Source organism: Sparus aurata, chromosome 2 (assembly GCF_900880675.1).
Source record: "Sparus aurata chromosome 2, fSpaAur1.1, whole genome shotgun sequence".
Classification (NCBI taxonomy): Eukaryota; Metazoa; Chordata; class Actinopteri; order Spariformes; family Sparidae; genus Sparus; species Sparus aurata.
The window spans coordinates 12,804,057-12,829,362 of record NC_044188.1 but is presented as its reverse complement, the minus strand read 5'-3'; the positions used below and the strand labels follow the sequence as shown (position 1 = coordinate 12,829,362).

Genomic DNA, 25,306 nt, shown 5'->3' with positions numbered 1-25,306 from the left:
ATTCTCCAAAATGTATAAATACAAGTGGACACTTTTGATTTACACTGAGATGCATGTGATACCATTCAGTGGTTTAGCTCTGTTAGATGGGGTGATGTCAGCTCAGATGCAGCCAGAGAAGGGTTTGGCACTCTTACAGTTGTTGTTGGTAGTTTCTTTCTCTCAAGCTCAGGAGTCAGTGTGCAGGCGGAGAGGGGATCCAGAGAACCCGCTGCTATCTAAGGATGGGGACATTATGTTGGGGGGATTCTTTGCTTTCCACAGAAGGTGGAAAACCAAACAGGACACCTACATTCACAAACCAAAGCAACTACAATGTACCAGGTAAATTAAATTGTGAAAATGTTATTTGCATTTCAAATACCTTACATCACCAACTAAGAAAATACATTTTAAAAAATGAAACATTCCCTATGTGAAAACAATCTGTAAAATTATTTGATTCATTTATTTACTATGTTGTTGTTTCATAGTTCGACAGGTTGCATTTGCATGTATTTACTGTCTGCATCCAGCTTGAATTTCAGAGGGTTCCAGTATGCCCAGGCTATGCTCTTTGCCATAGAGGAGATTAATAACAGCACACACATGCTGCCTGGCATCTCTCTGGGCTATAAGATTTACGATGTCTGTGGCTCCATTGCCAGAAGTGTGAGGGTTGCACTGGCCTCTGTTACTAGAGATGAAGTGGCATTTACACCGTCTGACACAGCATGTACCCAAGTGCAGGCTAATATGGTGGGAACCTCTTCCTCTCCTGGCGTGGGAATATCTACTGTTCTTGGACCCTTTCATATACCACTGGTTGGTAAGATTTACATAAATTAAATTGTAAAAATCTGATTATTATTCTGTAATTCTTCCAGCCAGTCCAAGAAAGTCATAAAAATCATATTCAGCATTGTGAATGTTTTATCATTTATGGATATTATTTATCTGTCTTTTAGATTGGCCATATTGCTACTTGTGCTTGTCTCAGTGATAAAACCAAGCACCCATCATTCCTCAGAACAATACCCAGTGATGACTACCAGAGCAGAGCCCTGGCACAGTTGGTCAAGTACTTTGGTTGGACTTGGGTTGGAGCTATTAGAACAAATGATGATTATGGTAATAACGGCATGGCCACATTCATAGAAACTGCCCAGCAGCTGGGTATCTGTCTGGAGTACTCTGTTTCTGTCTTTCTAACAGATACACCAAACAAAATACGACAGATAGTTGACATTATCAAGTCTTCCACTTCAAAAGTGATTGTCACTTTCCTCCTCCCTCTGGATTTATATGCGATATTACAGGAATTGTCTCACCACAACTTGACTGGGTATCAGTGGGTGGGCACTGAGAGCTGGATCTTTGATTTCCAAACTGCAGCCCAGGATAGGCATCATATTCTGGATGGTGCTATAGGCCTATTCATTCCCAGTGCACATGTCAGTGGCATGAGAGAGTTCATTTTGGATGTGAAGCCCCTCAATTCATCAAGTAATAAATTGTTTACAGAGTTTTGGGAGACATTATTTAGCTGTAAATTCAAACAATTAAATTCATCAGTAGAAAATCAGAGAGAATGTACTGGACATGAAGATGTGACTGAAGTGAAAAACACATATACTGATATGACACTCATGCCTCTCTTTTACAATGTTTATAAAGGAGTGTATGCTATGGCCCATGCACTTCATAATATCCTAAGTTGTAATAAAACATGTAACAACAAGGTGCAGCTAGATCCATTCACGGTGAGTTGAACACCAAAGACTGATGTTGTTATATTGAAAAGAATGTTGCAGTCACTTATGTTGCTGAGACATTTGTCTGATATTGATCTACATTGATGTATATTTTCTTAGATTTTACAGCACATAAGAAAGATTCAGTTCGTAACAAAGGAAGGAGATGAGGTTTACTTTGATGAGAATGGAGACCCAGCAGCAAAGTATGAAATAATAAACTGGCAGCCAAGAGAAAATGGTATGGTGGACTTTGTCAGAGTTGGTCTTTATGATGCGTCTTTACCTGCAGAGAAACAGCTGACTCTGCAAAATAAGTCTTTAATTTGGGCGCAGAACTCACTACAGGTAAGATACCATGTGAGCACTGTAATTATGAATGGCAGTTTTTCTGTCATGTAGATATATGTTTTTAATGCACATGTTTTCAGCTGTTGTCGCTATGTTAAAATGTTTGAGCTCGATGTTTCAAATTATTGATTGATCATTGTAAAGTCAGTGTCATTGTCTCTTTGTTCATGCAGGTGCCTTCGTCAGTTTGCAGTGAGAAATGTCCACCAGGAACTCGCAAGGTTCTCCAGAAAGGAAAGCCTGTCTGCTGCTTTGATTGTTTAAGATGTGCAGAGGGAGAAATAAGCAACGCCACAGGTGTAGTTATATTTAATGCAAGTTCAAACATCAGTTTATAAATTGTCATGTTTATATGACTATATTAAGCAAACAAAGAAAAAGTGTCCTCAGAAAATATGGATACATGTGCCTGAAATCAGCTACCTAAATTCAAGCAGTCTCGGAAATGCCCATCAATGTTATCAATCAATGTGATTGTATCTAAAATGACTCAACTTTCAGTATTTCTATACATATGAGAAAATCGCTGAAAAGATTCCAGCAGTCTGACTATTTCAGCCTCATCATTCTCAGGCCAGGGATTGCAAAAGGCATTGTCAGCAGCAGTGTATTATTTGCTAACCAATATGACTCATAAACCCAAACATTTTTACTCATTAACTTAATTATTAAGTAATGATGTGTTGCTAATATTGAAAATCCATATATACTAACTTGGGATGTCCCGGTCCGATCACGTGATCAGAAATCGGGGCCAATCACGTGGTTTCAGACTCGATCAGAATCTGACGTTACATACCGATCAAGGAACAGCTATATATATATATATATATATATATATATATATATATATATATATATATATATGTATATGTATATATATATATATGTATATATATATATATATATATATATATATATATATATATATATATACTTATTGTCATTATTTTTTTTATCAGATCTAAAATACTTCAAAACAAATGTGAAAAATGTGTGTGCACAATGCACGGGTCGGGTGTTGGTAAACATAATGACCGGCCACCGCTGTTTTTTGTACCTCTGATTCATGTCTTCATGTCACTCCGCAAGTAGTCCATTCATTTGTCCCGACAGAACTTCATTCAAAGCGGAGCTGCACCAAAGAGCCTGCAATCGTTGCGGAAGGTTATCTGATGTGTCAGGGTTTCCCCTGCATGCAATGTGCTGCTGGATTTTCAGCTCGCAGCAAAAAAAAAGAAAACAAAAAAAAAGACATGATTTTTGTAGGATAAATATCACGGGCAAATGGCAAATTTACGTTGCACACAGTGAAAGCACTACACCCTAAGTTATCTTGAAGTCGGTCATTATTGTTATTACTGCTATTTGTATAATATTTTACAAGTCACCGTTTAAGTTGGGTGAATGAAATCCTCGTCATCCTATTCAAAAGCTGCAACAGGCGACTCATCAAACCAGAGTGAAGTTAGTTTCAGGTTGGATATTCGGAGGATATCCACTGGGGTCCAGCCGCGACATTACTGAGGTTCTCTCAGTTATAGCAGCAGGAGGACGGTTAGCTCACCTCCCAGAGCCTTGCGCTGAACCGCTGGAAACTGATTTCGGAATCATCACTAAATTACTTGGCATGAAAATATTAATACAAAATAATTGCAGTGTTTTCGATATCTTCCATGTCATGTGGCCCAGTGATTCCAATCCAGCAGCAAATTGTATAAGTAAACTGGGGAGATGAGACACAGCTCTTTTTATTGTATTTTAGTGCTTCCTCTATTTTAAATGAATATTAATATGCAGAAATTATGATTTTTTTCTCAATAGCTTCCATGTTATGTGGCCCACTGACTTCCAAAATAGATTCTGTTCCCATAAGAAAATCTATAATAATTTAGAAAATAATGGTAAAAAAGTTCTCTAATGCTCAAGAGGTTGGATGTGTGGGGCGAACTATTTCTTTCTTAGCTTAAAAACCAACAATAGGACAAAATAAATATGAAGAGAGACATAGTGGAGCCATGTATTTTCCTGCTTTTTTGTCCTTTGCCAATCACACCTATGATAAGAGTTAAATGATAACATAAGGTGAATAAAATAAAAAATAAGGGACATCCTGGATCTGTTTTTCGCTCTTCTTAATTTTTTTAATGTACTATAGAAGTATTGGATCAGAATTCGGTATCGGCTGATACTCAGAATCAAATGAAGCAAAAAAACCTGATCGGGACATCCCTAATACTAACCAATAGACAGCAAACAATTATCAGCATACTCCTATTACAAAAAGGCTCACAGTATGTTCTCTCTGCCTCGGCATGCAGATAGCTTTCATCTGGTCTGCTGATTTTCTTTTTTTTATTAATTGTCAGAATCATTACTTGTAAGAATAAAAATGTCCTCTGGAGTTGAGATAAGTTTGGAAAATTACCGTTTTTGTATAATTATTATTATTATTATTATCATTTTTTGTTTTTATTTGTCTTTTACCCAAACTTGGTTTCTTCTATGAATTATCAAAATCGCATATGAATTTAAATCAGGTTTTTGTTGATGTCAAACTAGCAAAACTTCCCTCATTGAAGCCAAATCTTTAACTTATAGAGAATTTTCTGAGATTGCTCAGTTTTTTATTAATCATGATCTCAGCTCAGCATTAGCAAGTTGCTCATTTTATTCCATTGGATCACCTACCGAATGGATTGACAGTATGTATGCTGCTGCAGAAAAAGAGCTTTTCTCTGACCTGTGGTACTCAACGAAGCTCTATCCCTGGCCCCCTGTTGTTCTGTGCATACATGCTTCCACTTGGAAATACAACAAGATTCAGTGTGCAAATGACATTAAAATGTATGCTCCATTAAAAATCCGTATGGCGGGCATTTTTTCAGTTATCACTTTGTTGGTCAGAAGTTAAGTGCTGCATGTCTCAATAACTTCTTAAACTATATGAACACAAGTCTGAAATCATTATTTTTGGTCCTCAGCTTCAATATTATTTTTTTTTTCAGATTTAACCATCTGTGTGCAATGTCACCCCGACTTCTGGTCAAATGAGAGAAGAGATGCCTGTGTAAAGAAGGAGGCAGAGTTTCTCTCATATAAAGAGATTATGGGAGCACTGCTCACTGCAGCATCTCTCTTTGGAACATGCATGACTGCTGTTGTGGCGTTCATTTTCTTCAGATACAGGCAAACTCCTGTTGTCAGAGCCAACAACTCTGAGCTGAGCTTCCTGCTGCTCTTCTCCTTGACTCTGTGTTTCCTGTGTTCTCTGACCTTCATTGGCCGGCCCTCTGAGTGGTCCTGCATGCTGCGACACACGGCATTCGGCATCACCTTTGTCCTCTGTATCTCTTGTGTTCTGGGGAAAACGATAGTAGTGTTAATGGCCTTCAGAGCCACACTCCCAGGTAGTGATGTGATGAAATGGTTTGGGCCTGCACAGCAGAAACTCAGTGTTCTGGGTTTCACTCTGATACAAGTTATCATTTGTATCCTCTGGTTAACAATTTCTCCTCCTTTTCCCTTCAAGAATTTCAAAATATTCAAGGACAAAATCATCTTAGAGTGTGCTCTGGGCTCAGCTGTAGGCTTTTGGGCTGTACTTGGGTACATAGGACTTCTGGCCATCTTATGTTTTATTCTTGCTTTTCTGGCTCGGAAACTACCTGATAATTTCAATGAGGCCAAATTTATCACCTTTAGCATGCTGATATTCTGTGCAGTATGGATCACTTTTATCCCAGCATATGTAAGCTCTCCTGGGAAATTCAGTGTAGCTGTGGAGATATTTGCTATTCTGGCTTCAAGTTTTGGACTGCTCATTTGTATTTTTATTCCAAAATGTTATATCATCTTACTGAAGCCAGAGAAGAATACAAAAAAGAACATGATGGGGAAGGGAGCACCAAAATCATCCTGAAATTAAAACTTAATAAGGTGGCAAAGGAATTTTCTGAATGATTTCAAACCAAATAGTCAAATAGACATCTACCTTCATTTCATTGAGGACATGTATTGTAATACTGTAGATTATTTCATTTCCTTACCATAGCATATTGAAATAACAGCATTGGTATAGTAGTCTAAGTATATACATTATAGGTCTAATAATGCAATATAAGTGGTTTCCATACCATGTGATTTAGGTGTATAATTCATAACTAACTGTGTTTATTGTTATATTCATTATTATTATTAAAGTTAACGCGTTAATAACTCATTAACGCAACATCCTCTTAACGCCGTTAATTTTTTTAACGCGCGATTAACGCTCGGTATTAAAAAAAGAAAAGAAATGCGCATTGTTTGAATTATGGCCGTCGATGGCATCTGTAGTCTTGATCCAGAGGGTGGCAGAAGAATAAGAAAGGGAATCAGAAGAATAAGAATAAGCAGGGTTGGCGTTCGGGAAAAACACGGTGGACTGAAAAGCGAAAGCAAAAGTAAATGGAGACAGGACTTATGAACGGCAAATTCACTTTCAAAACACTGCCAGATGGTTCGGTCGATAGAACAGAAGTTATCTGCACATACTGTCGACATGAAATGAGTTACCATTGAAGTACGTGGAGTCTCAGATATCATTTGCAAGCCAAACACTTGGCAGATGTAGAGCGCCCACCGCCCCCACCTCGCCAAAAGCAGACATCACCATGTTTTGATCCCATTTAGGGTGAGGGGATATTTTTTGAGCCTTTTATTTTACTGCATGATTTAAAGTGTTGAATAAACATTTTCATAAAGCAAGCATATTTGCCCTTTCTTATGTTGTTAAAAGTATTAAGAACGTGAAAAAAATACATTAAAGTACATTTAGAACAGAAAAAAATGTGCCAAAAACATTGCGATTAATTTGCGATTAATCGCGAGTTAAAGGTCCCATATTATACTGTTTTTCATCAATTTCACACAGCTGTCAGAGGTCCAACAACTCTGTATTTGATATGTATTGCCCCAAACACATCCGTGGTCCTGCATTCCAGCTGTCTAAAAGTCGCTCCGCTGAGCTCTATTCAGAGCACTCTGTTTCTGTGCCTGCACCTTTAAATGCTAATGAGCTCCGTCTGTCAACGCCTACTTGGGGAGCCTTGCCTGCTACGTCACTCTCAGGGAGAGGACGCCCCATATGCTAATGGTAGCATGCACTAATGTTTACGGTGGATGTAACAATATGGCGACTATGTGACTGAATAATGTTAGTTTGTTTGTATGTGTTGTTACAGTTACTACCGTGTAGCTAATGGCTAACAGCTAGCAAAAGCTGTGTTTGTCTCCAACACAGTCTCCAAACTCTTGGACACTGTTCACATCATCTCTGTCTCCAGTCTGCACATGTTTCCAGACTTTCTACTGTGACAACCAAGCTCCATTATAATATTATTAACATTAAACTCGCTTCAAACGCCATTGCATAGCGGACCGAAGTGGCGCTAACTAGTTAGCCAATTTCCAGCTGACTTCACCATACTCATCGGCAACTGTAAATACTATCAAACTGCGCGACACTTATCGGTGGCTCGGGTGCAGTTGCTGGGTCCGGTATGGTCTGGACTGATCCTTTTACGAGGGTCAGTGTCGAGGAAAAGCCAGCTTTGTAGTTACTGACACTCGTTACTGAAGCAGTCCGATGTGAAGTGGTTAGCACACACATACTAGCCAACACGAACCGCAGCCGGCACGTTGTCATTAAATATGAAACACAACCACGGTCTCTTCTGTTGTTCTGTAGCTGGGACAAAATATAGGCATTTATGTTGATTCATACAACAACAACAGAGCAATTGCGTGTCTAGCTCTGAGTGACAACGTTGTGAAACACTGCTGTCTCTCCGCTGGACACACCGAACTTCACCTCGGGGATGAACGCCCCCCTCTCAGATATCTCCTATCACCGCGCAGAGGAGGTCGGCCTATGATAATGACTCCTTTCGTTAGGTAACGAAAGGAGCAGAATCTGAACAGCCTGTAGGAGCGCCGTGTTACCAGTGGGTGGGCTGCAGAGACCATGCAGGACTCACTTGTTTTCCTCATTCTGGGAGTTGGCAGGCTCAGGGAGGACCAGCTTATATATGTAGAGACCAGAGAAAACGTGTTTTTTATGATATGGGACCTTTAACTATGGACAAAATGCGATTAATCGCGATTAAAAAAATTAATCGTTTGACAGCCCTATTATTATTATTATTATTATTATTGTTATATTTTCTAATCAAGGCCATGTCATGTCTTATTTTTGACTAATTTGCTACAATTTATGGTTCATTATTTCTCGCTAGTCTACTTAGGGTATCACTATCTTTCCTTACTATCCAATAAGGACCATATTTTTTCAGTGTTTTTCTCTAATTTCAGATAAAGTACAGCTTATTACATCTTATCAATGTACTTTTAAATTAATTGCGACCAATATAACTTATCAGCACAAATAAGAATCCAGAGTTTTTTTCAAATTCTGATCAGGTCAAAATCAGACCTCAAAGACGAAAACAATGTGCTGTAGAGGTGACTGGTACGGCCTAAAGAGCAAAGCCAAACTATGTCTTTTTTAAGGCTGCTCCCCTTGGCTGCAAAACTAGCTGAACTGAATCTTCTTTTTTTGTACATAAGATTTTGTATGAATACGAAACATGAGACATTTTCTTCTTTCAATTCCAAAATGACACAAATTACACTAAATTCTAGATTATGGTAAATAAATATTTGTTGTACTGGCTGTTTTAATGTGTATTTTGTATTGTACATGAGTTATCAACATAAAGGCATATTATTTAAATCTATATTGCCTCTTGTGCTATCCCTTCACAAGCAATACTTAGTATCAAATCTAAAACCTACAGTGTGCTCCTGCCCATAACCACATGTCAGATGGAAGAAATGCACAGCTGAAGAGTTAATGGAGATTAAAACAGAGCAAACAGAGCTGAGAACATTGTTTGTGTACACAGAGTTTACTAAAAAGGTTTTTGGACAACTTACGGTAGTAGTAACATCTCCAGCACGCCGCCGTCATGGCAGACAGAAAGTGTCGATCCCCGAGTGTAACCTAACAGGCAGGAGAGTAATGGTGGACCGCTCCTCAAGCCTTCCTGGTAGGTCGCACTCAATGTTCTCAATGCTCATGTTCATGTGTAGAGAACCTGATGATACTACAAGCAAAGTTTCATGTTGTGTCGAGCCTTCTTAGTGTTTAAAAATATCGATTTTGATCCTAGCGTAAAAGTTCCTGTAGCACTCCATTGAAAGTTAGCTTGCCCGAAAACGAAACTACGCTAAATCTTAAAAGTGCCTCTTTCATCGTAATTATGCTTTTACACGAAGGTTTGACTCATATTCAATCACAAATAAAGCCTCGGTTGCTTTTTGGCGAGAGTTTCACTTTAAGTCTCACTACCAGGTCATCAAATGCTGATGTTTTTAGGCCATCTGGCCAGGCCAATGAAACGGCCAACCCAAAGCATCAGTATTTGACAACCTGCGAATGATACTCAAAAACGTACGATCTTCCTTGAAGATTGAATTTGGCTGCATTTTTTAACAATAATGTGCTTTTGTGCACATTGCAGTGCATTAATACTGTAATGGAAAAACGTTTTTCTGTTTGGGCACCTCCCTCATCACAAGCAACTTGGTTAAGTACGCATAGATAAACATCACCTTTCTTTTCTTTCTTTTTTTCCTTCTCCAAAATGTATAAGCACAAGTGTAACATTTGTATTTACACTGAGGTGCATGTAATGCCACCCAGCGGTTTAGCTATCTTAGATGTGATGATTTCCTCTCAGATGCAGCCATAGAAGGGTTTGGCACTCTTACAGCTGTTACTGGTGATATCTTTCTCTCAAACTCAGGAGACAGTATGCAGGCAGAGAGGGGATGCGGAGAACCCGCTGCTATCTATGGATGGGTACATTATGTTGGGGGGATTCTTTGATTTCCACAGAAGGTGGAAAGTCAAACAGGATACCTATATGCACAAACCAAAGCCACTGCAATGTACCAGGTAAATTAGACAGTAAAAATCCTATTTACAGTTCATACACCTAATAGAAAGACTAGAAATTAAGTTTTAAATTGAGAAACTCTTTCATTTATTTATTTATTATGTTGTTGTTTCATAGTTTAACTTGGTTGCATTTGCATAGTGAACAATTTATAACTGTCTGCATCCAGTTTGAATTTCAGAGGGTTCCAGTATGCCCAGGCTATGCTCTTTACCATAGAGGAGATTAATAACAGCACACACATACTGCCTGGCATCATTCTGGGCTACAAGTTCTTTGATAATTGTGGCTCCATTGTGAGAGGATTGAGGGTTGCACTGGCCTCTGTTACAAGAGATGAAGTGGGATTTGCACTCTCTGACACAACATGTACCCAAGTGCAGGCTAATATGGTGGGAACAGCTTCCTCTCTTGGTATGGCAATATCTACTCTTCTCGGACCCTATCATATACCACTGGTGGGTAAGATTTGGATAAATTAAATTGACAACATCTGATTATTCTTCTATAATTCTTCCAAAGAGTCCAAGCCAAGGGGAAGTCATAAAAATCATATTCAGCATTGTAAATGTGTTATCATCTGGGGATATTATTTATTTTGTCTTTTAGATCGGCCATGTTGCAACTTGTGCTTGTCTCAGTGATAAAACCAAGTACCCATCATTCCTTAGAACAATACCCAGTGATGACTACCAGAGCAGAGCCCTTGCCCAGTTGGTCAAGTACTTTGGTTGGACTTGAGTGGGAGCTATTAGAACAAATGATGTTTATGGTAATAACGGCATGGCTACATTCATAGAAACTGCCCAGCAGCTGGGTATCTGTCTGGAGTACTCTGTTTCTGTCTTTCTAACAGATCAACCCGAGAAAATACGACAAATAGTTGACATTATCAAGGCTTCTACTTCAAAGGTGATTGTCACTTTCCTCCTCCCTACGGAATTATATGTGATAAGACAGGAATTATCTCACCACAACTTGACTGGGTACCTGTGGGTGGGCACTGAGAGCTGGATCTTTGATTTCCAAACTGCAGCCCGTGACAAGCAGAATATTCTGGATGGTGCTATAGGCCTATTCATCCCCAGTGCACATGTTAGAGGCATGAGAGAGTTCATTTTAGATGTGAAGCCCCTCAATTCATCAAGTAATGAATTGTTTAAAGAGTTTTGGGAGACATTGTTTAGTTGTAAGTTCAAGCAATTAAAGTCATCAGTAGAAAATCAGAGAGAATGTACTGGACAAGATGTGACTGAAGTGCAAAACACATATACTGATATGACACTCATGCCTCTCTTTTACAGTGTTTATAAAGGAGTGTATGCTATAGCCCATGCACTTCATAATATTCTAAGCTGTAATGAAAGATGTAACAACAACGTGCAGCTAGATCCATTCACGGTGAGTTGAACACCAAAAACTGATGTTGTTACATGGAAAAAAAATGTTGCAGTCACTAATGTTGCAGTCACTAATGTTGCAGTCACTAATGTTGCGGAGACATTTGTCTGATATTTATCTACAGTGGTGCACATATTCTTAGATTTTACAGCACATACGAAAGATTCCGTTTACAACAAAGGAAGGAGATGAGGTTTACTTTGATGAGAATGGAGACCCAGCAGCAAAGTATGACATTATAAACTGGCAGCCAACAGAAAATGGTTTTGTGGAGTTTGTCAGAGTCGGTCTTTATAATGCGTGTTTACCTGCAGAGAAACAGCTGACTCTGCAAAATAAGTCTTTCATTTGGGCCGAGAACTCACTCCAGGTAAGATACCATGTGATCACTGTAATTGCAATTTTTTTTGGGCCTTTTATGGCTTTATTGATAGAACAGCTGAAGATATGACAGGAAACAGAGAGAGGGGGAGTGACTCGCAGCAAAGGGACTCAGGCCGGGAGTCGAACCTGGGTCTGCTGCAGAGCCTTGGCACATGGGACGCGCGCTCTACCCACTGACCTAAACGGCACCCCGTTATTGCAATTTTTGTTGTATGTTTTTAATGCATATGTTTTCAGCTGTTGTCGCTGTATTACAATGTCTGTGTTCAATGCTTGACATTATTGATTGGTTCTTGCATAATCAGTACCTTTAGTTACAGTCCCTCTTTTTGATCAGCTTGTGTAGAGGTCGTGCACATTCAATGGGACACTCAGATTACAAGTTGTTCAGCCATAGTTTATTATTCACCAACCCGGTGAAACAACAATGGTGCACGTCAAGAGCAGGAGGCTGGAGAACCAGACAGAAAAGAAATCAAAAAGGGGAACGCGCCGGGCCAACCCGCAATGGGCCGTCGCACCCGGCTCTTTCCCCTCTAACCTATAAAACAACCAAGACTAATCTAACTACCAAAAACAACAGAATGAAGACCCGAAAATCTAACTGCTGCTGGTCTCCTGCCCCGGCCCTGCTGCACATCAGACGAACAAAGGAAAAACCCGACATTCAAACAGACGGGGTGGTAAACGTCGTGGCGGAGGCACAGCCTTGCGTCTCTCCTCCAGCAGTCGGTTTAAGGAAGTGCTCCCTAGAGGGCGAGGCCTCCGCTCATCTGCCTTTTTGTACCTCCTCCCGCTGATTGCACACTGCCCGGCTTGTTTCCCCTGCACGAGACAAACAGAAAAAAAAAGAAAACCGGAGAGAGAGAGACCACCGGCCGAGCATAACAGGTATTCTTTTTGCAGCCCTCCATAACACCCTCACCCTAAGATGTTAAATAACAGTCATTCGTGAATGTTATTAACACGTCTTATGAGCACCTCGATAGCGCATCAGCCAGGACATTGTCCCTCCCTTTGACATGCTTGACCTCCACATTAAAAGCCTGGAGGAACAAGGACCAATGCATCAACCTCTGATTATTATTTCTCATTTGATTAACTAACACCAACGGGTTGTGATCAGTGTAAACGACCGTAGGCACACCAGCAGAGCCAACATACACTTCGAAGTGTTTTAAAGCCAGGACGAGGGCCAAAGCCTCCTTTTCAATGGTGGAGTACACTCGCTGATGGCGATTAAACTTCTTAGAAAAGTAGGATACCGGGTGTTCTACACCATCCTCTCTCTCCTGGAGAAGGACAGCACCTGCTCCTGCGTCACTTGCGTCTACAAAAAGTCTAAAGGCGCGATCGAATACTGGTGCGGCCAGGATGGGAGCATTTGTCAGCAGCGCTTTTACGCAATCAAATGCACGTTCACAGTCGTCATTTTAGTGCCAATAATCCACGCGCATAAAACCATAATCAGCGCGCACAAAGACCACTTTCTGCGCACTCACGGTCACTCTCTGCGCGCTTGCGGTCACTCTCTGCACGCTCGCGGTCACTCTCTACGCGCTCGCAGTCTCCCTCTGTCCCTTCTGCTCGCTCGACTTTGCAGACTTTTGGCACTCTGGGGCGGGCATTGAATAGACGGCCACGCAACCCCCCTCCTTTCTGATTGGTCACTTTAAACGCTTACTGTCTCCAGGTTAGAGCCAATCCGAGGCAGAAGAGGGCGGGTCATCATTGCGGTTGGCGGCAGAATGTGATAAAGAATTGCGGATCGAGATGTCAGAGAAAAAAGAGGTAAGTTGAGGAACAGGCAGATATTTAAATTATGAATTTATTGAACAGCTTGGGAGTAATTGTGATGGTTCACTGATTTGCTAGGAGGGAGAATGAGAGGCTCTCTGCCTCGGCTTCCTTGAAATCAAAGCACATGGGTTAGCAAAACAGCGACTGGACTTGCATGCTTCCCATAGTTGCTATGAAAGCGAATCCTGACTAATATTTAAACTAAAATGCATTTGCAGAAATGCTTTTTCATGTTAAGAATGTGGCTGCATTATTTGACTCAAATACAATTAATCAATCAACCTATCATGTCATTTGAATTAAGTGAAAGAATGAGCAGTCTTGAAGAAAATTAAAATGCAAATAGGATGATTGATGATTAATTTTATTTATGAGTCAAATAATGCAGCCACATTCTTAACATGAAAAAGCATCTCTGCAAATGCATTTTAATTTAAATATTAGTCACAATTCGCTTCCATAATTTGCAGCCCATATATACAGGTCAGGGTTAAACAGCCTTCCTGCTGTTAGCCATTAGGTCTAATGTGTGTTGTTGTTTAATGTTGCGCTCAGCAAAACGATCTGCTTATGGTAGGCCCATTCATATATTAATGTTACTCCATTTGTACTGTTATGATAGGGAGAGTTGCAGGATGCTGCGCAGCGGCTGGTTTCCTTGCTGCAGAGTGCCCTGTCTGAGCCAGCACCTATGGAGAAGACTCCAAAAGCAGCAGATGAACTAAGACTTTTACAGGCAGGGATGGGTCGGAGGACCATCAATGTAACAGAGGATGCTGATCATTTATGGGTAAGTTGTAACACATGTTTAATTGCAGTTGTCACTCACACATTGTACTGAAATGTGATTAATCTTCCTTGATAAAAATGATGATGCCATTAAAGCTTAGTATATAAACCCTGAGAGATGGCATGATATTAAAAGTAATGTAATTAAGGAATACACATTATACACAGGCTTCTCTTTAACAAAAGATTTACATTATATAAATTGTACACAGTTGTCCAGAAAACTTGAGGAGACCTTCACCAAAATGGCCACTTTAAAAAGGGGCATGGATGTTGTACAAGGCTGTTGGCAAGATATTGAAGCTTTCTGGCTTTATTTACTGTCTTATGTATGTTGATCAATGGCAAATTTGATTGACTTCAGGTTGTGTACTTACATTAAACGGATTTTCCTGTAGGTGGATCTGGTCAAAGAAAATTGTGTATTGTGCCACCTGAAGCAGAAGGCTACACAGGTCCTTACCTCAATACAGTTGCACGTGGGAAGTCAGCACTGTACATTGTACCAGTCCAAGGAAGTCTTGATACTACACCTCTTCCCTACTCTGCAAGGGAGTTTGAAAAAATGCCAAAAGCAACATGCCATACCTGTTCAGTAAACATGCCAGTTCAGTTACTAGCTGCACATGTGGCATCTTGCGAAAGAGAGCAATTCTCAGATGTCGCCAACAAACAGGCAAGAATATTTTACTCATGATGATAGATATGTAAATCACAGTTATTTTTGTCCTCTCATTAATTTGTTTGTTTGTTCCTTCTACAGACTACAGGCTTTCTGGGGTCCCCAGAAAACAGTCATACCATCCAGGAAAACTCCCAAAACGATATTGACATGTCTGTAACGGTATGTCTGTGAAAGATGCAAAATAAAGTCAGTTGTGTTTGCTGTTATTCACATTTACACATGTTTACAATCTAACACATTTTTGCCATTAATCTTACATGTAAAGGACTCCACAGATCTTCCTTCGCGTTCCAATGTTCCTAATGTCAAAGTAAGAACAAAACTGTCCAGGGCATGCATGCAATTTTACTTCCAACTGAACCTTAAGCTTCCTTTTCAATATTGTTTTTAATAAGTTATTAATTAATTAATTTATTAACTTAATTGGTGTTTACAGTATGTAACCAATGCCCTTAGGCAATTTTGTGTGAATACAGTATTAATATATTTACTAATGCTGTGGTACATTCTAGACAGCCTGTCCTATTTGTCAGCAGTTGTATCCCACCAAATATGTGGAAGTTCACGCAAGCTTCTGTGGTAAAAGGTATTTCTCCATTTTCCCATGCATCTTCTAAAGCAAAATTTCAAATGTTGGACAGTTATTTTTGTATCTGTATCTCAGATCTAAGTATGACTAAACCTTATCACATGTGTTCCTACAGAGCTTGTGACGCAACCAAGGCCATCAGTTTAGTTTCAGATGATGAGGACACAGAGACCCACATAGCAAAATTGGTCTGGCCCAGCTGTGGCCCACATAAGGCACTTGCACTAGGCCGACATACCGCAAAGAATGACGGCCCCCCAGTGGCCCGGATAAGGTTTGCCAGAGCTGGCTCACACATGGGCCAGCTCTGGGCCAACTGCAAACACACACAGTTGGTCCAGAACTGGCCCATGTGTAAGCCAGCTCTGGCAAACCAGATCCGGGCCACTGGGGGGCCGTCATTCTTTGCGGTATGTCACCCGAATGCAAGTGCCTCAGTTGGTCCAGAGCTGGCCCATGTGTAAGCCAGCTCTGGCAAACCAGATCCGGGCCACTGGGGGGCCGTCATTCTTTGCAGTATGTCACCCGAATGCAAGTGCCTCAGTTGGTCCAGAGCTGGCCCATGTGTAAGCCAGCTCTGGCAAACCAGATCCGGGCCACTGGGGGGGCCGTCATTCTTTGCGGTATGTCACCCAAGTGCAAGTACCTCAACTGGCCCAGAGCTGGCCCATGTGTGAGCCAGCTCTGGCTAACCAGATCTGGGCCACTGGGGGGGGCGTCATTCTTTGCAGTATGTCAGCCAAGTGCAAGTGCCCCAGGTGGACCAGAGCTGGGCCAGACGTCAGTCTAATCCATGCTGCATCTGGCCCGGATTAAAAAACAACAGAGGTACAATTATACAAATGACTTTATTTTCACAGCTAATTTCCAAAATACATTTCCAATATTGAATAATCAATGCAAAGTGTTATCAGATAAGTGCAATATGCATCGGAACATTCAGTACTTTTTTCACAATTCAAAAAGCGGCAACATTTTAACACTGAAAAGTTGTATAGCTGGCAATATATGACTGCAGCCATGCTGCATTCATGGTAAACACACATCCTTTATAATAAAAGCATAGTATCAGAAATTATAGACTTCAAAATAAAACTCTGAGATTTTTCCATTCACATGTACGACCCACTTGGGTCCTGACCCATCAGTTGAGAGCCACTAGCATAGACTGTTCAAAAACATACAATGCAGCGGAATGTTGCATAATACCTTAACATATACTTACAACATATCTGTCAGCAAACACAACATGTCAAGAGTCTACAGAACATTATTACGAATTTAACATTCACTGCCATATCTTCAGTTTAAAAACCAACACTGAACATTTTAGACAAAACAACTTGGCATAGACTTTCACACCATGCATAGAAACATCACGTCTCCATGTGTTCCACCAGCAGTAGCACCTTACAAAAGGTGAAGAGAGTTTAGATCAAAAGTCTAAAATGCATTACGCATGAGAGCTTCTCTCACTGTCCATCATTCTCATTTACTCACTTCCTCCGCTGTTCCCATCAGGTGCTTTCTGCAACCATTTTGTAATCCTGGTCTCGATTTCTTGGTCTGTGGCATCAGAAGTCAGACACACACATACAAACACACAAATTAATGAATATCACAGTACAGTTCACAAGTGACACATCTGATGACTAGCCAATAAATATGATTGGCACTACATTCCAACAGCCATCAGTGTGTTTGGCCATTAACATGCCCCCCCCATGCATTGAATGGAAAAGAAATTCATGAAACTATTTAACAGTTTTTTTACTTTATTTAAATTTTGTGATGACGAATGCAATCACATTGCTGCAATTTAAGTTGTTAGAATACACATATAAAGCACTAGGGATGTTCCTGATTAAACGACTGGTCATGTAAATGTTTCAAACATCGCTTGTCGTCACCAGAAATAGTGTAATCTAGTGTAAAAGGTGGCAGCGAGTCCGGCAGTATCTCGACATAGAAAATGAAAATAAGGATGTAGCCTGTGTCAGAGTAAACTGGCATACCGGTATAAGTGCTCGACCGGAGCAATGCATAACCACATTCAGTACCCACATCACACACACATTCACATCAGCCTGCTTGCAGATCTTGCCAAACAAATTTCTACAACATCCCCCCCTCAGAGAAGAAAATAACAGCTGCACCCCCCCAAATAATTATTATTGCTATCATTACTGTTAATATTTTTGCTGTTGCTATACGTCATGTTCCATGCATTGTCAGACATTGGGATGGCATTTAGCTCGGCAGCAGCAGCTTCTCCATCATCACTGAACACAACTGAACTCCGTTTTTATTTAAATGAGGAGCTGTTTGATAGATACCATTGATCCCACTGTTCAACAGCCAAATGCTGATATAGTTTGCACTTAGTGGCACACATTAATGAACTGAACTATGTTAATGAAATGTGTCATCTTCTCTGACCACTGACATGCTGTGTGGCTACCGTTAGCAGTGCTAGCAGCAGCCTGCTCTCCGTGCAGGATAACATCCACATCTGATGATTTTCCAACTTTTACTAAATCATTAATAATTAGATGCTAAAATCATAACATTCCATCCATTTCTACATAGGCACTCTTTTAAAAAAAAGAAAAAAATAATTAAAATACCACTGAGCCATCAGCTATTCTGGATTGCACAACCTCATCTCAAACAGGCTGGGCTTTGAAACAGTTTTCTTTACCTTGTAGGCCTTGATTAGCTCCTCTGTTTTTCACCAAGATAGAGAATGAGGCCTCTGATCACATCCTCTCTTCTGGACTCAATGCTGTTGTGCTATAAAAAAAGAAAGGAGATCATGCTAAGTACAAACATCAGAATGCTAATATATAACTAACTATTTAACTGCAATAAGTACATGCCTCATTTACCATGTCACAGGTCTCATCAAGTTTCTTCCCAACAGCTTAGAGGCTCAACAGCCTGGGTGTGTATTGGTCCAACTTCCCCAGTAATGTGAACTGTAGTGGCTTTAGTGTGATCCTCCATAATTCATCCTTGATCTGCAAAAGAGGTCAGAAGTGAGATGGAGAAACATCTTGAGACACAGAAAAAAAGAATAACAGAGACACAGAGCAACAAAAACAGAACAGAGTCATGCATTTTATTCTGACAGCCTCATCAGGCTTACTGTTGCTGCATTTTAGACTGGGCTGTCACGACATTTTTTTCAGTGAAAGACCAGAATCTCTGCCCCCAAAAATTACTTTTTGTCTGGTCCATAAACTGAAATAATCTAACATGTGTCCACTTTCCCCACAACAATTGTTTTTGCATACCTTCACCAGTGTGCTTGACACGATAAATCATCTGATAAGCACACAATGACATAGTAACTGACCACTAAAGAGATCGTCTATGCAGCACGCATCTCACTCTGCCCCCTGTACAGGGCTCTCTATTTGAGAACTCGGCGTGGTGTCTCACCTGCAGCGTGGCTCGCTCTGCCCTCTGCTGCGGTTCGTGGCTAACAAGCAGACCTAACTTAACAACCTAGATGTAGGCTAAGTTACCTGCTAGTTAGCAGCCACCGCTGCGACCAAAAACCGGCCACACAAACCCAAACACACACGGCCGACTTATATGGCGTTATATTTGTGTCAAATGTCGCGCGAGCGAAAACACATCTGCACACGCGCAGATCTCTCTCTCGCGTAAACTATTCCGTGTCACGCGCGCAGATTTCAACTGCCGCGCGCACTAGTTTGATCTTCGCGCACATATTCAGTAACAGAGTGAAGCAGAGGCAGGTGCGCGCGAGTAAAAAGCAACAACCACACGCACAACAAGGCTGTGCAGCTGCTTTGTGCGCGCTCTCTCTCTCCTCTGTGCTCGCTCGCGGTGGAGTTCTGCTCGCTTGAAGCAGACTTTTGACATTTTGGGGGCGGAGACCAAGGCTGACCCCGGCCCTCTTATGATTGGTCATTTTCCAGCCCCCCCACGTGGGTAGAGAGCCTCAAGAGAGAGAGTGGCGCCACCTCCATTCACTGCATTGAGTTTTTTCACAGCAATGGCGGATCATGGAGCTCCTCAAAAGTCCCCGAAGTTAGCACAAGCTAACCGCCGCTCAATGTAATTTCTATGGAGCACACGGCCGGAGCAACACTTGTTTAAGGTAAAATGTTTTAAGAATGACAATTTCATGTCAGTAGTGCATCTGAATTAAATTAAGTATGTTGGAGGATTCTTCCCGTCTAGATTAGAAGATTTAGAGAATATTAACAGCTAAAAGTTTAGGCTAGCACACTGGATAACGACAGCAACACATGCAACAGGCTGATAAATGTCAATTCTGTTCTCTAAATACAACTTAATCCAATGCTGTCAATTTATACTAGTAGCGAGGTTAATGTACAGGCAGTGTGATTGTAGTTGAACATCAATTTAATATCATTGAGGCTGCGACATGATGGGTGAAGCTTATGATATGAGGATACACTGAGTACACTGATTATGAACTGCGAGCTCATAATGTCTCTCACCAACGCATTGTACTGACTTTTTATATATTGCTAGCTAGAAAGAGAGCTATTTTGTGAAATATTGCAGCCCATACACTTATACAATAGCCTACTATATTAGGGCTGCCAGTTTATATTTGATATCCAAATATAGGTGTAGTGATGCCACTTCACAACTTTATTTTGCATGATGCAGGCCAGTAGTGCTGAGTAGACAATAGGGAGACTGAAAACATAATGAATGTGATGTTTTTCAAGCAGTCATACTAAACAAATGTCCCTAACAGGTGATATCATCTTGCATATATTTGGGAACCTACAGTAGGAGCACTTTGTTGTGGAGCGTCAGTGATGCTGCAGGCCAGGAGTACTGAGTGGACCACAGTGAGACTGGAAACATAGTAAGGTGGGTAAGGCATAATAAATCATACTAAATGGGTATTACCTTGCAATATAATTAAAGGAATAATACTACACATAACTATTGCTATTAGTCATATTATTTAATACACCTGTGTAACATCATACAGTGCAGTACAAAGGCTGTGCCATAAATTCTCCTTTTTTAAATCTTATACATGTTCAGTTTTTGTTGACATTATCAGAAAGCTGTTCATTCTACTTTGTTATTTGTTGAGGTCATAGGGTGGGTGGCGGTGCTGTGCTGGACTGCATTATCTCAACAATTGTTGCTTATATTTTGCCTTCAAGTATTGTAATGAAGAGGGCAAAATATCAGGAACACTGATGAATATAATGCAGCGCAGCACAGCAGCATCCACTATGACTCCTGTAATAAAAAGAAACCAGAATGATCACCTTTTTGACAATTTCAGCTAAAAATAGAAATGTATAAGTTTTATAAATGTAAGAATGTATGGCAGAGCAGTTGAACTGGATTATCTTAGATTGCACAAGTGCGCCTAATGACATAGGTGATGAGTCTATGTATATTAGTAACTGTAATGAATATATGGTTATTTAATAATTCAAGTTATCATACGGCATTGATGCTGCATGCTGCACATCAGGAGACATGAAGAGTAAGGACCAAAGATCTTATAGCTCAGGAGTGATGATGACGAGATGTTACATGTCTCTTGTTAATGGTTGTAGTCTTCTGGTAGTTGGTGGAGGGACAGTGATGCTGACGTTATCCTGACACACTTTCAGCTGTTCTGGGGTTGCTTGATGTTGAACCTAGGCCACTGTTCTTTTTCACCTTCTTGGATTGGCTCATGCTTCCAAGATGGCCATCTTTATAAGTTTTGGTTTTTTCCTCATTTTGTATTTTTCTTGCTTCAATCTGCAACCTCAGCCTAATAAATCTCCTGATGATCTTTTCTTTAACTCCACAGCATGATGGAAGCCTGCTGGAGAGTGCCAGAGCTTCACCCACTGCGTTTGGAAGCTCCATGAGGGAGGAACCAGTCTTTGTCCTAAACAGTTCCTCGATGTGGTGAATGATACCAGAGGCTTCTTGGGAGGGGTGGCAAATTGCAACTTCCCTTGCTTTTTGCATTGTTTTTCCTGTTCTGTGTTCTATTTTTAATTAAAGAAATCTTAAAGTTCCAGTTGGTGTGGTATTAAAGTGTGCAAAAGTACAAATGCATTGTTTGAATATTACCTCCAATATTTTTTTGTTAATAAAATCTTTGTAGGTGGGTAAATTGCTCCTTCTGACTTCAGCCAGCCATGTTTTCTCCTGTCTCTGTCTTGTCTACATGTGCACGCCTTTCTCTGAGCGATCAGAGCATCCCCATGCAGCACAGCACACCTGGTGAAGACTGTTTTCAAGGACGGCATACCAGAAAGGACACAAACAGCTTGACCTGCTGATCTTCTTGACTTCTTTAGATATTGTTTTTAAGGAATTCATTGTGGTATTAAGTGCATTTGGAAAAACAAGACAGTGTGTGATTTATTATGCATCAATGAGTAAGTTTAGGATAAGTAAGTAATAGTTCACAAATAGTGATAGTATTCCATTTACTTGCAATGAATTCAAATCCAAATTATTTTTTTCTTGCCATAGATTTCCTATTAGAACCCAGTTATCAACATCTGATATCATCATCATCATAATGCTGTTGTGAGTCAAGACTTATTGTGCAGTTAGTTGGCAAATCATTGTCAGTCACCTCTTAGTCTGCCTCCCTCAAGTCTGAAAGTTAAAAAAGAATGTTCAGAGTTCAAAGCAATTAACACAAGTGCATATATATTGATAAGAATAGTTAACAAACGGTGATAGAATTCCATTTATTTGCAAATCAAAATGTAATTTATTTGCCATGGATTTCTAATTAGAACACAGTTGTCATTATAATGCTGCTGGGAGTCCAGATTTGTCAGTCACCTATTAATCTGCCACTGAGCTTCCTGTCTGTGACGGACGCTGTCATTAGCAGGAAACTGAAAAGGCACCCACGTTGGGGGGGCTGGAAAATGACCAATCATAAGAGGGCCGGGGTCAGCCTTGGTCTCCGCCCCCAAAATGTCAAAAGTCTGCTTCAAGCGAGCAGAACTCCACCGCGAGCGAGCACAGAGGAGAGAGAGAGCGCGCACAAAGCAGCTGCACAGCCTTGTTGTGCGTGTGGTTGTTGCTTTTTACTCGCGCGCACCTGCCTCTGCTTCACTCTGTTAATGAATATGTGCGCGAAGATCAAACTAGTGCGCGCGGCAGTTGAAATCTGCGCGCGTGACACGGAATAGTTTACGCGAGAGAGAGATCTGCGCGTGTGCAGATGTGTTTTCGCTCGCGCGACATTTGACACAAATATAACGCCATAGACTTACAGCTAACACTCCTCGTTAGCGAGGGGTAGCCCCGTACACCGGGGTGTTAGCCGTTAGCGAGGGGTGTTCGCGGCACCAGGCGCCCCTCGCTAACGGTGTTAGCCATTAACGGTTAGCCGTTAGTGAGGAGTTACCGAGGGGCGCCGTGTGTTGCGAACACCCCTGGCTAACGGCTAACCCCCCCCGGTGTTAGCCGATAGAGAGGGATTCTGCACAGTGCCATAGATAGAAATGCATACTAACGTTAGTTTACTCTATCACTCTGGTTCTGCATGCAGCCATAAACCGGCACCCAGCGCTGTCTGATTAACGTAATGTGAAAGAAAAAACACATCCATGCTTACTTTAAATTATAGTCACTTGCAAACGTCAGGTTCAAATTACATTTGAAGCAAGTATTTTAAAACTTGCTAACATTTGTTTCAAGTTACACAGAAGTCTGTTGAAGCCACTGTTGTTAATTACAAATTACATCAAGTGCCTCCAGTTATTTTACTTATTTCTACAACAATGTAAAACCTGAAAGATTGTAGTAAGTAACCAACTATATCAATAACATTAACTAAATTCTTACCTTAACAGTTCAGTCTCCCATTTTTCAAATTTCTCCTTCTGTCTTTGCTCAGGCGTTTGGCGCGAATACCCAGAATGCACCACGGGGGGGGGGAGGGCAGTCGGAGTAAATACAAAGTGTAGAAGATTTGTTGATCCGCTTACATACAGCTTGTTAGGGAAAACAATCAAAATGACTTGTGTTTTGAACAAATGTAGAATAATTCACAACTTGATATATTCATGTCTAGAGACAAACTTTGTTTTGTATTGTTATTATCACAGGATTAATTATGTTACAATTATTTATTCTTAGATTGACTTGTTTCAGTGTATAGAAACGCCTGTAGGAACCAATAAGACTTATGTGGGAACCATTAAGACTCCTATAGAAGACTCCTGTAGGAACCATTAGACTCCTGTAGGAAACGTTAGTAGGGACCGTTGAAGTCCTGTAGATTTGTGTAGGAGATATTAGAACCTTAGAAAAACAAACCAAACCATTAGGACAACATAAGTAGCCATTAGAAACCATTAGAAACCACCAGGAACCATTAGAAACCAATAGAATATGCCTAATGGTTTGTCTGACTTTTTTCAGCAGGGTACATATCTGGGCCACATACAACTAACCACAAATAGCCCACATTTGGCATGCCATTTCATAAACAGTGCCATCACTGCCAAACCTGGCCCAGACCTGTCTGTTACAGACCTGGGCCACATACACCTAACCACAATTGGCCCACATTTGGCATGCCATTACATAAACGGTGCCATCATTGCCAGACCTGGCCCACATCTGGCTAACATTCTATTTACCAGGTCAGAAATAGGCCACAAGTGCCGGCTTGATGCCAGATCTGGCCCAGACCTGTCTGTTACAGATCTGGGCCACATACACCTAACCACAATTGGCCAACATTTGGCATGCCATTACATAAACATTGCCATCATTGCCAGACCTGGCCCACATCTGGCTAACATACTATTTACCAGGTCAGAAATAGACCAAAAGTGCCGGCTTGATGCCAGATCTGGCCCAGACCTGTCTGTTTCAAATCTGGGCCACATACACCTGACCAAAATTGGCCCACATTTGGCATGCTATTTCATAAACAGTGCCATCACTGCCAAACCTGGCCCAGACCTGTCTGTTACAGACCTGGGCCACATACACCTAACCACAATTGGCCCACATTTGGCATGCCATTACATAAACGGTGCCATCATTGCCAGACCTGGCCCACATCTGGCTAACATACTATTTACCAGGTCAGAAATAAGCCAAAAGTGCCAGCTTGATGCCAGATCTGGCCCAGACCTGTCTGTTACAGATCTGGGCCACATACACCTAACCACGATTGGCCCACATTTGGCATGCCATATCATAAACGGTGCCATCACTGCCAAACCTGGCCCAGACCTGTCTGTTACAGACCTGGGCCACATACACCTAACCACAATTGGCCCACATTTGGCATGCCATTACATAAACGGTGCCATCATTGCCAGACCTGGCCCACATCTGGCTAACATACTATTTACCAGGTCAGAAATAGGCCAAAAGTGCCAGCTTGATGCCAGATCTGGCCCAGACCTGTCTGTTACAGATCTGGGCCACATACACCTAACCACGATTGGCCCACATTTGGCATGCCATATCATAAACGGTGCCATCACTGCCAGACCTGGCCCAAATCTGGCTAACATACTATTTGCCATGCCAGATGTAGGCCAGAGGT

General features: G+C 41.0%; 1 protein-coding gene and 2 long non-coding RNA genes across 8 annotated transcripts; 2 read left to right on the top strand and 1 right to left on the bottom strand.

The window, feature by feature from the left end:
• Window positions 1–94: 94 nt before the first annotated feature.
• LOC115572248 (extracellular calcium-sensing receptor-like) lies at window positions 95–6,006 on the top strand. Its single transcript, XM_030402138.1, has 6 exons — window positions 95–324; window positions 516–804; window positions 948–1,742; window positions 1,854–2,081; window positions 2,258–2,381; window positions 5,093–6,006. The coding sequence occupies exons 1-6, from the start codon at window positions 95–97 to the stop codon at window positions 6,004–6,006; spliced, it is 2,580 nt and encodes an 859-aa protein (XP_030257998.1).
• A 10,487-nt stretch (window positions 6,007–16,493) lies between these two features.
• On the bottom strand, window positions 16,494–23,968 carry LOC115595617 (uncharacterized). 6 transcript variants are annotated; one of them, XR_003986738.1, is made up of 5 exons: window positions 23,584–23,968; window positions 18,624–18,755; window positions 18,437–18,528; window positions 17,236–17,301; window positions 16,494–16,537 (listed from the first exon to the last, which is right to left on the bottom strand). It is a non-coding gene; the product is annotated as an uncharacterized LOC115595617 (long non-coding RNA). The 6 variants fall into 6 exon arrangements; XR_003986733.1 differs by lacking the exon at window positions 16,494–16,537 and adding an exon at window positions 16,565–17,144; XR_003986734.1 differs by lacking the exon at window positions 16,494–16,537 and adding an exon at window positions 23,253–23,311 and having other exon boundaries at window positions 17,156–17,301; window positions 23,584–23,632.
• Window positions 19,381–21,787, top strand: LOC115595613 (uncharacterized). The gene is made up of 3 exons (XR_003986731.1): window positions 19,381–19,867; window positions 20,501–20,619; window positions 21,572–21,787. It is a non-coding gene; the product is annotated as an uncharacterized LOC115595613 (long non-coding RNA).
• Window positions 23,969–25,306: the final 1,338 nt, after the last annotated feature.

Coding starts and splice junctions, on each gene's coding strand:
- LOC115572248 (XM_030402138.1), top strand. CDS start 95: ATGTCAGCTCAGATGCAGCCAGAGAAGGGTTTGGCACTCTTACAGTTG. Junction 805..947: donor GACCCTTTCATATACCACTG/GTTGGTAAGATT, acceptor TCTGTCTTTTAG/ATTGGCCATATTGCTACTTG. Junction 1,743..1,853: donor TGCAGCTAGATCCATTCACG/GTGAGTTGAACA, acceptor ATATTTTCTTAG/ATTTTACAGCACATAAGAAA.